We start from the raw sequence: 11,781 nt of genomic DNA on the forward strand, positions 1-11,781 counted from the left end.
GTATCAGAGAAACTGAGACGTTTATTTTCTAAACATAACGTCCCAGTGGCTTTTAAACCCCAAAATACATTACGGCAAAGACTGGTTCATCCCAAAGATCCAGTCCCCCGGCACAAACAGAGTAATGTTGTGTATGCTGTTCAGTGTCAGGAGGGCTGTGATCAGTCTTACATCGGGGAAACTAAACAGCCACTGGCCAAAAGGATGGCCCAGCACAGAAGAGCAACAACATCAGGCCAGGACTCTGCGGTCTACACTCATCTCCAGGGCAGTGGTCACTCTTTCAGGGATGAAGATGTTCACATCCTGGATAGAGAGGAACGATGGCTTGAGAGAAGAGTACAGGAGGCCATCTTTGTGAAAAGAAATCGTCCATCATTAAACAGGGGTGGAGGCCTCTGTGTTCAACTGTCCCCCTCTTACAATGCTGTTATTGCTAGTATCACTCAGCCCTCTGTGAATAGTTAACAGCCATCAGTGTGCTAATGATCCATTGTTAGACTGATGGTCCTTCTTGATCATGTGAGCAGCTGGTTTTGGTTGTCAGCAGCAAAACTGGTTGATCCACTCTGAGAAGGTGCTATTTATAAGACTGAGCTGAATACAGCACCTCAGACTGAGGAAGTCTTTCGGCTGAAAGACGAAACGTTTCTACATTTTTTGTTTTGCTTTTTTGAATGTCCAGAGGACCAGATTTAACTTTTTTAGATTAGAAAGCATAGTTTCCTCTGATAAATGATATAGAATCTATCTATATCCATATGTCAGTGTTCCCTACCATTATACAAGCGGGGCGCCCAGCCCTGTCAACAGAACCGAGCACCCCCCTACCGAACCGAACTGTGTGCACCTGTCTACACTGACATAACGCTAAGCTAACCGCGCAAAATACAGGCATGCAAGCTAAAAAGTTAAAGGCAGCGCTCACCTGCCTCTTCCTTCACACTCACTCCTCATGCTGAACCCTCCACAACCGCACTGTATTTTCTATGCAAATGTTTCTGTTCAGAGCCCTGACACAACGTCGTTGTGAATTGGAAATAAACTGGGTGGAATTATTTGCCCAAGTCTTTTACACAAACTGAATATTTATCAGTGTATGATGTGCGGAGCTGCTTACAGCAACTCTTCACGGAGCTTTACATCAATGCAATGAGAAGCACCATCTCAGGATGTGTGAGAGCAGCAGGGCCACCAGAAGTCAGAGGTCACTCACGTGTCGGTATCCAGGGAGAAATAGTCGTACAGCTTGACTATTCTTGGATGGTCCAGCTGCTTGTGTATCCGGTACTCCCTGCAAGCATGCCTGCAAAGGAAGAGGAGTTGATGTGTGCACAGCGAGCAACGTGTTCATCTTTCTGACGTGTTTGGACCGACATTTACGTGTGTGTGTTTGTCTCTGGGTGTGTAGGAGCGACCTACTTGTGGTAGTTTTCCTTCTTCTCCTCTCTCCAGTTCTTGTTGAGCTGGTGGATTTTGACAGCTGCGTAGCGCTGCTCAAACAGGTCAAACGCCTGCACAGTGAGCAAACAGACACTTTATCTTCCAACACTAACTTTATGCAGACAAAGTGATGAAGAGGAGTAAATCCTGCAGACGATACCTTGTAGACTTCACTGAAGCCGCCTCTGCCCAGCAGGTGCAGCAGCAGGTACCGCTCGTTCAGAGTCGGGTGGTCTTTAAAGCTGGGAAGAGAACAACGCATTAAATGTTGAGACAGTTTACTTCTCTCTATTTTCTCAGCCAAGCATGAGCCGTGTCCCTCTGCAGAGTTTCCCCTACCAATATCCAAAGAGGGCGCCCCGCCTACTAAATCCCTGATCTCATCCCCCCTTAAAGAACCATCAGTTGTTATACTGACAGACAAACTAGCTTTTCACATGCAAAAGGAGGACCTCTTGCATGCGAAGAACTAGTTTTGTAGAATTAGTTTTGACAAAACTAGTTCTTGGCATGCAAGAGGTCCTCCTTGACCATGTGAGCAGCTGGTTCTGGATGTCACCAACAAACTGGTTGGTTCACTATGAGAAGGTGAGTTTGTTGCAGCTCCAGACTGAAGAAGTCTTTTGGATAAAAGACGAAACGTTTTAAGAATCATTCGTCCAGAGAAGCTGACTCTGCCTAATTAGATTTATCTACCTGCATTATTGAGCATCGTCAGGACAGTTTCAAAAGTAGAAAGCTGAAATGTGCAGAAAGAAGCAGAAAGCAGCAGAAAAATAAAAATAATTAAAGCAGCAAGCAGCATTGGAGGCCCTCGCAGCAAAGCACCGCTCCGGCCTTACCGCGACCGCAGGAACTCCAGCTAGTCCACCCAGTCGCCATTGCACACACTCTCGTGCCAATTGCGCACGCGTTCACCACGAGTTGCATTTCCCGAATCTTCGACATCGCCTTCCCTCCATCTCGTTACTTGCCCAGCTGCAGGTCTTACAAGTATAGGCGAAATCTGACATTCCAGACAGGAGTTATGGTGACTTCCTGTTTTGTGGCGAATGTTTGACCAGCACTTCCTTTATGCTTTTCAACAAACCATGTGTGGTAGTCAACAGTTGGCGAACAAAGTTTCAGTCTAATATCTTACACAGTGCGAAGCTGGAAGTGTCATCCAATAATTGACAGTTTTTTCTTTGAGTAGGTGGGGCTTAAGTGACATCATGAATCATTATCAATGTGTCTATAAGTGTTAACTGATCATGCACATAAAATCTGGTACATATTGGATGATATTTCACTGCGATATAACTGTTGGAATAATCTAGGGGGCACACTGGAGTCAAAAGTTAAACAATATCAGAGTGTGTAGAAGTGCCCACTAATGATGTACCAAAAATCTGGCCTAGATCGGATGATACACTGAGATATAACTCTTGGAATAATCTAAGGGGCACACTTGATGTCACGGCAACCTGGCGCCGCCCACACAGTGCACGCTGCACATACTGTGCACACGCTCTACACGGCAGCGCGACTGTGAGCGCTGAGCAGGTGCGCTTAATCAAATCAGCTGACGGCTCGCACTGGCAATAACAACAGCAAACCAGCCACTCGGTTGAGAGAAAAATAAAAAGCACAGCGAGCAGGGCGTGCGGCAGCAGAGACAGAGACTTGAAACCTGTGAGGAAAGGGGATTTTAACCTAAAGGATTATCGGTAAGCTCATTAATTGGAGTTTTAGAGGTGCTCTTTGGATCTGTTTGCTTTGAGTAGAGGAAGACAAAATTTATTTGAGTAATCACTGAATGTGGAAATGTTTGTTCTATATAAATTGTTCTATATAAAATATAAGTCTATTCAAGTAATTATTAAATATTTATATGAGCGTTTGTTATAAAAAATTGTAGCTATGTATTTAGACTAATTTATTTGTGTTTTTTGTTGAAGGTTTTTCACCTGATAAACTGACCACCTGATTAGTTGTAACCACCGTTTACCAAATCAACTGTATTATCTGTGCAACTGGTGAAATTAAAAATGGAATGCTGAGTGAAAAAGGAAGTCTGGTCCCAGTCTGTCAAGTGGACACCTCACAGTAACTGCAGAGAAACTTGACATCTGAGTCATATGTTGAACCACAATATCAATGTGTGTAGACGTGGTCACTGATTATGCACAAAAATTCTGGTTCAGATTGGATGATGTATCACCGAGATATAACTGTGGGAATATTGTAGGGGGCGCACTAGAGTCATATGTTAAACCACAACATCAATGTGTGTAAAGTAATGCTGAGTGAAAAAGGAAGTCTGGTCCCAGTCTGTCAAGTGGACACCTCACAGTAACTGCAGAGAAACTTGACAGTGAAAAACCGCCTTAACAGTGAAAAATCACTTTACCAGTGAAACTGTTTGACCAGTGAAGACTCCACTACAGCCCACCACAAAGATTGAGAAAACTCAACTCAAGCCTTGAGGAAACGTTCTGCTGTCCGTCTGTCCAACAGCCAAGAGGGAGCAACATGGCCGAGACCAAGGCACTCGAAGACCTGAAAGTGGAGCGAACCACAGCAAAAAGACTTTTCTCAAGACTCACCAACCATATTATGAGGACCCATATGGACATGTCTGTGGAGGAGCTAGAAGAAAACTTCAAAAGACTCACAACAGAGGGCTCCAAAGTGATGGAGGCAAATGAGGAGCTCGAGGTTGCGTACATCACGCAGTGCAAAGCAGAAGATGAAGATGCAGAGGGCGAACCTGAGTTAAGTGAGCAGCAGAAAACTGACATTGAAAAGACAGAAAAAGAATGTCAGCAGAAGTTAAAAGAAGTAAAGCACCTCATCCAAGACACATTATGGACTTCATACGGTGAGAAAGAACTGAGTCTCGCTTTAAAAGTCGCAGAGGCAGAGTGTGAGGACATTGCTGCCACTCTACCTGACACATCCCTGGAGGCCTATGACTTTATGCTCACCCATCTAGAGAAGCTGGTGCACAAAGTCAAAGGAGCGCATCAGACCTGGAACCGCTGGGCACCATCTGCTGAGAAGCAAGACTTCAATTGTCGCCTGATGGAGCTTGAGGTCTACCTTCCCAAGCTGGTGTTGGGGAAGGCCGCCCTAATAAAAGCAGCATCAGAAAAGACAGTGGAAGAGAATCTGTCACAGCCCACAGCTCAGCCCCTGTTGCAGCCATAAAGCTTAAAGCTACAGCCCTACCAAAGTTCACAGGGGGCCAACGTGACTTCTACAGATGGAAGAAAGAATGGGAGGCTCTGCAGAAACAAGGCGAACCAACAGGGTCCAGAGAGGTAAAGAAATTTCAACTGCTTGATAGCCTCGACGAAAGACTGGGCAAAGATCTACACCTATCAGCTTACACCACAGCAGACGAGATCTTCAGAGTCTTGGAGAACCGCTATGGGAACCAAGCTGCCATCGCCATAGAGATCGTTGAAGATCTACAGGCTATCCCACCTGTCCGTGATAACCAGCCAAAAAGAATCATAGAGCTCATCCAAGCAGTTGAAAAGACCCTCTATGATTTAAATGAATTGAACAATGCAGATGCCATAAAGAACCCATTAGTAACAAAATCCATTGAAGGAAAGCTCCCAGAGATCCTAAAGGAAGACTGGCTTACCTATGCTGCTAACAAGAAAAATGCTGTGAACACTCAGAACCGCTTTGTCAAGCTCCTTGAATACCTACAATCTCAAGAATCTATCTACGAGCAGTTGGAGCAGCTGAGAGACATTGATTCTGTAAAAGAGAGGACAAAGTTTCAAACAAAGTATGCTAGAACAAAGACCTCCAAATCCTGTGGTGAATCAGCAGGCTGCATCATCTGTGGAGACTCAAAACACAAGAAAAAACTCTACCTTTGCAGAAGGTTCAGAACAACCACAAAGTTACAAGAGAAGAGGGACGCAGTGCAACGAATTGGTGCTTGTAAAAAATGCCTTGAAATCCACGACGATGAACCCTGCAGAAAAAACACTTTCCTGTGTGGGAATCCAGAATGCAGAGACCAACACCATTACCTTCTCTGTCCCTTACCCAAGCTCCTGTCCCAAAGACAAAGACCTAAGTTTGGTCCAGTGAGAGCCGAGGGAAGAAGGTGGACTGAGGCCCAAGATGAATTTCTTTCCAAACTTTCACCTGAATTAGCGCAGCAGTGTCGGGATGCCTTCTGTAATGCAACATCCAAAACATGCAACTCCACTGCAGCTGAAGGAAGCCTTGTGGAGGAGACTGGGCTGCGCGAGTATCCTGTGATCCTGATGCTCCTGAATGTCACAGCTAATGATGGTCAAAGAATTGGAACCCTCATTGACCTGGCTTCTGATACAAACTACATAACTCATAAAGCCGCAAGCAAGTTGAACCTTTGCAGTGAAGACGTCACACTCGTCGTCCATGGCGTCGGCGGTATGAAGGTAACCGTTGCAACCAAACGGTACTTCATCAAGATTCGTGTCAACACTTCAAGAGAGACCCTGAAGGCTCCTCAACTAATCTGCTATGGACTCGACAACATTGCAGAAGTTCATAAACATGTTCCAGCTTATAAGTTACAGAAGATCTTTCCTGATGTTCCCCTCCAAGAACTCATCAGACCCAGAGAGATCCAGCTTCTAATCAGTCACAAAGAAGGCCAGCTGGTGCCCCAGAAAGTCTGCTCCATTGGGGATCTGGTGCTCTGAGACGGTCCACTCGGCAAGATAGTCGGGGGAACGCACCCAGATCTCTTCGAAGAAGCCACACTAGTAGCTCAAACATCTAAGACTCATTTTGCCCATTCCATGAGAGCTGCGGCAGTTGAGTACCAAGAACTCACCAAAAGTAACATAACAGGACACCAAAAACGTAGAAACCAACAAAAACAGTAATGGATAACAACAACAACTGCAACATGACCAACACAGTGTGATGCACACAGACTCAGCACAGATCACACAGTGCTGAAAGCCAGGGAATAAAAGTGTGTTTTTAAGCGAGATTTAAAAACTGTGAGGGAGGGGGCCTGTCTAACGAGCAGAGGTAACTCATTCCAAAGTCTTGGGCCTGCTACAGAGAAGGCCCTGTCACCTCTGCGCTTGAGACGGGTTCCTGGGACTGTTACAGTGGGGAGAACAAGTATTTGATACACTGTTGATTTTTCAGGTTTTCCCACTTGCAAAGCTTGTAGATGACTAATTTTTATCATAGGTACTCTTCAACTGTGAGTGATGGAATCTAAAACAAAAATCCAGAAAAATACAATGTATGATTTTTAAATAATTAATTTCCATTTTATTGTGTGAAATAAGTATTTGATACACCAGAAAAAAGAAACTTAATATTTGGTACAGAAACCTTTGTTTGCAATTACAGAGATCAGACGTTTCCTGTAGTTCTTGACCAGGTTTGCACACACTGCAGCAGGGATTTTGGCCCACTCCTCCATACAGATCTCCTCCAGAGCCTTCAGGTTTCAGGGCTGTCGCTGGGCCACACGGACTTCAAGCTCCCTCCAAAGATTTTCTATGGGATTCAGGTCTGGAGACTGGCTAGGCCACTCCAGGGCCTTAAGAAGTTTCCTACGGAGCCACTCTTTAGTTGCCCTGGCTGTGTGTTTTGGGTCGTTATCATGCTGGAAGACCCAGCCACGAACCATCTTCAGTGCTCTTACTGAGGGAAGGAGGTTGTTGGCCAAAATCTCACGATACATGGCCCCATCCATCCTTCCCACAATATGGTGCAGTCGTCCTGTCCCCTTTGCAGAAAAGCATCCCCAAAGAATGATGTTTCCACCGCCATGCTCCCCGGTTGGGATGGTGTTCTTGGGGTTGTACTCATCATTCTTCTTCCTCCAAACATGACGAGTGGAGTTTAAACCAAAAAGTTCTATTTTTGTCTCATCAGACCACATGACCTTCTCCCATTCCTCCTCTGGATCATTCAGATGGTCATTTGCAAACTTCAGATGGGCTTTGACATGCGTTGGCTTGAGGAAGGGCACCTTGCGTGCACTGCAGGATTTTAATCCTTGACGGCGTAGTGTGTTACTGATTGTTTTCTTTGAGACTGTGGTCCCAGCTCTATTCAAGTCATTGACCAGGTCCTGCCGTGTAGTTCTGGGCTCATTCCTCACCTTCCTCAAGATCAATGATGCTCCACGAGGTGAGATCTTGCATGGAGCCCCAGACCGAGGGAGATTTTCCGTTATTTTGTATTTCTTCGATTTTCTAATAATTGCACCAACTGTTGCTGCCTTCTCACCAAGCTGCTTTCCTATTGTCCTGTAGCCCATCCCAGCCTTGTGCAGGTCTACAATTTTATCCCTGATGTCCTTACACAGCTCTCTGGTCTTGGGCATTGTGGAGATGCTGGAGTCTGATTGATTGAGTGTGTGGACAGGTGTCTTTTATACAGGTCACAAGTCCAAACAGGTGCAGTTAATACAGGTAATGGGTGGAGAACAGGAGGGCTTCTTAAAGAAGAACTAACATGTCTGTGAGAGCCAAAATTCTTACTGGTTGATAGATGATCAAATACTTATTTCACACAATAAAATGGAAATTAATTATTTAAAAATCATACATTGTATTTTTCTGGATTTTTGTTTTAGATTCCATCACTCACAGTTGAAGAGTACCTATGATAAAAATTACAGTCATCTACAAGCTTTGCAAGTGGGAAAACCTGAAAAATCAACAGTGTATCAAATACTTGTTCTCCCCACTGTAGGAGCAACTGGTCTGCTGATCTGAGAGAACGTGGTGGGACATACGGCTGGAGCAGATCAGTAAGATAGGAGGGGGCAGAGCTGTTTAGTGATTTATAGACATACAAGAGTATTTTTAATTTGTCTAAAAAAATTAAATCTGGTCCTCTGGACATTCAAAAAAACAAAACAAAGCAAAACAACAAAAAAATGTAGAAACGTTTCGTCTCTCATCCAAGAGACTTCCTCAGTCTGAGGTGCTGTATTCAGCTCAGTCTCTTAAATAGCACCTTCTCAGAGTGGATCAATCAGTTTTGCTGCTGACAACCAAAACCAGCTGATCACATGCTTAAGAAGGACCATCAGCCTAACAATGGATCATTAGCACACTGATGGCTGTGTACGGTTCACAGAGGGCTGAGTGATACTAGCAATAACAGCATTGTAAGAGGGGGACAATTGAACACGTAGGCCTCCACCCCTGTTTATTTATAAGACTGAGCTGAATACAGCTCCTCAGACTGAGGAAGTCTTTCGGATGAAAGACAAAACGTTTCTACATTTTTTTGTTGTTTTACTTTGTTTTGTTTTTTTGAATGTCCAGAGGACCAGATTTAACTTTTTTAGATTTTTCTACCTGGATTATTGAGCATGCATCAGGATGTTCACATTATTGTCCACTTTTGGCATTTTAGCTGCAAGGCTTGATCCAACGTTCACAAAATATGTCTAAGAACTTTTAAGATGATTAAAACCCCCAATTTACAATTAATACAATACAAAATCCTTCATAGAGTACACTACACAGGTCAACGGATGTTCAGGATGGGTTTCGCATAATCTAATGTTTGCTCACAGTGTACAAACAGTATTCCTGACAATCACATCCACGCATTTTGGTTCTGTCCACCTGTTCAGAGGTTTTGGTGCTGGATATGTGAAGACTTATCAAAGTGTCTGAGATGTAATATTCCACTCTCTCAGTCAGTTTGCTTATTGGGCCACTTAGATGATGTCACCTTGGAGACAAAGTCAATTCACATGATTTTTACTGCTTTATGTATAGCAAAAAAAAAAACTATACTCATAAATTGGAAAAATAAAAATACTCTTAGTATTAAACAGTATAAAGACCTTTTGTTAGATTACATCAGTCTTGAGATAGCCTGTACATCCACATCAGAACAATCTCTCTGGGCTTCTTTGATTGGCTTCAACCTGTAGTGGAGGTGGGTAAACCCCTTTGATTTCGTCCCGTGGGGCATTGTGGTTGATGTGGGGGGGTATCGGGGCTGGGGGCATGGGGGGTCGTGGGCCCGGGGCAATGGCGTTCAACTGGGGAGATGGCTTTGGTGGTACTGGGCGTTGACCTCTGCTGGCTGCATGCAGGCCTCTGGGCGGTCTGTGCCGGCGGGCGCAGGTTGCTGGCCTGGCGGCCTGGCTGCACCTGGGTGGGTTTGGGGTGGGCGCGGGTTCGGGGTTCTGGAGGAGTGTCGCTCCCGGGCTGGGGTCCCGGCTTGATCCGGGGGTCTCGGGTCTTGGCGGGTATGTTGTCAGGGTCTTGGGCCGGTGCATGCGCTGGAGCCCGGCCCTGGCCTGGGGGCCCTTGGTGCGCTGGTGGGCTTTGGGGCCTCTGTCGTGGGGGGGGGGGGGGGGGGGGGGGGGGGGCCCCCCCCCGCCCCGGCCCGGGCCGGTGGGGGGTGGGGGGGGCGTGGGGGGGGGGGGGGGGGGGGGGGCGGCTGCTGCTCCCTGCTGCTCCGGCCCCCGGCCTGGGGCCGGCTTGCGGTCACTGTTGGGCAAGTGGGGTGCATGGACAGCCCAACAGAGGCTCTGTCGGGCTGTCTCTGTGTGCCTATTTGTCTCAGGTTGGTTTTTGGGTGGCCCCCCTCTCTTGGACCAGTTTTGGCCCCCCCTTTGGTGGGTCGTGCTTCCCCCCGGTGGTGGGCCCCCCTGCCGTCGGTGCATTGGCGGCTCTCAGCAGCTGGTGCTGGGTGGTGGGGTGTGTGCGGGCCCGCCCTGGTGGCTGGCTGTGGGGGCCTGGGTGCCCTGGCTCTGTCGGGCCTCTGTTGGGGGATGGTTTGACCTTGGGACTCGGTGTCCATGGCCGGATCCACTCTGGAGGGGCAGGTTGCCGGCGGGGCCTGTTGACTCGTCGCTACGGCCTCCTGGGGGTTTCTGCATTGTGGTTACTGGGGATCGCCCGGGGCTTCCCTTTGCTTCTCTTTGCTTCTCTCTCTGGGGGTTGTGGGTGTCCCTGTTGGGGGACTACCGGAATTCCGGGCTTGGGGGCCGCTGTGTGTCTGTGGTTCCGGGCTTCCCTGTGTTACATTCGTGTCCTACGGGGACGGGTTTATGGGTCCCCACATCCACTATTGAACATTTTTATGAGAAACCTTATAGTGATAAGCATGCTCACACAGATGTTTAGATTCAGGTGTTTATCAGATACACACTCAGTTGGGTTGTGGTGGCCATCAAATATATATTGTATTACCATGTAATGTATAAAATACTTTCTAATAATGTTTTAACTATCATTATATAAGTTGTTTGTTGTTGTGGTTTCTTGGTTTTGTCAGGTTTTTTTTCTCTCTCTTTCCGCAGGTCTAGAGGCAGACTTCAATGATGTTGATTTGTGTTCTCTTTATCCCCCTCTCTCTCCTCTATTCCTATCTCCTTCTTTACATTTTAACTCTTCTCTCACTTTTCTGCTTTGTTATCTTCTTTGTTTTCCGTCCCCGTGTCCATTACATCTGAAACAAACCCAAAGCATATTCTAATAAAATTTAATTTATATATCAAGAGGAGTATTAAGGCCAGCCATAATGCTCTGCTTGTGAAAGTAAATCTGTTGGGCATCACTTTGACACTCAGACAATAATTCTAAGTCTCACAATGCTGGACAGGACAAGGGGGAAAAAATATATATATATATTTCCTTTGAAAACACCACCTCTGCTCTGATTCTGCCTCACTCTGTTCAACTAGCATTACAGAGTTGTTTTTTTACTTTATTCAGTCAGCCAGTATTGACAATGCTCTGCAGGTGAACAAAACGGCTCCACAGTGCCGTGAAAGACGCTTAATCGCGCAACATAACAAATCGATAATGAAAATCATTGCCAACACTTTTAATAATCGATTTCATTGATTCGTTGTTGTAGCCCTAATGAAATGTAAAAGACAAACAGTAATAAGTTCTAAAATATGAACTAAGAAAAACATCAGCTAAAAATATGGATTTAAACTGCAGTTGGACCACCACGTCAGACCCGTTAGCCCATTTGATCTATGATGCTGTCTGGTCTGAGACTTTTCTGCACCATTCACATTATTCCCATCATTTTCAGATCTCTGACTATCTGGAGTCACTGAACCTTGTGCTTCTCCCAGCAAAATTCATTGTTTTTGGGTTCTGAGTAATCATGTCTTTATAAACTTTTCTCATGGTTCGATTATGGGGGCTAATTGTCACACTATTAACTCATGTAATTACACATCTGTCACAAAAAAACACAAGAAAATGTCTGATAATAATAATGTTACTGCTCTCAGGGATCCAACCCAACCCTGACACCCCCCCCCCCTGCTTTGAAAAAAGCTGGGGGCGGAGGGGGGGGGGGGGCCCACCAAAA

The 11,781-nt window shown here is 45.8% G+C and overlaps 1 protein-coding gene across 1 annotated transcript in view; it reads right to left on the minus strand.

Moving 5' to 3' along the window:
• LOC119414868 (serine/threonine-protein kinase tousled-like 1-B) overlaps window positions 1–11,781 on the minus strand; it is a 101,164-nt gene that overhangs the window by 21,876 nt on the left and 67,507 nt on the right. Inside the window, exons 14-16 of the mRNA XM_037681989.1 lie at window positions 1,604–1,685; window positions 1,423–1,514; window positions 1,217–1,306 (exon numbers count right to left, since the gene is read on the minus strand). Of these exons, the coding sequence (XP_037537917.1) occupies window positions 1,217–1,306; window positions 1,423–1,514; window positions 1,604–1,685 (264 nt within the window). The remainder of the gene's footprint in view (window positions 1–1,216; window positions 1,307–1,422; window positions 1,515–1,603; window positions 1,686–11,781) is intronic.

This window comes from Nematolebias whitei, chromosome 9 (assembly GCF_014905685.2).
Source record: "Nematolebias whitei isolate Nwh7 chromosome 9, NemWhi1, whole genome shotgun sequence".
Lineage (NCBI taxonomy): Eukaryota > Metazoa > Chordata > Actinopteri > Cyprinodontiformes > Rivulidae > Nematolebias > Nematolebias whitei.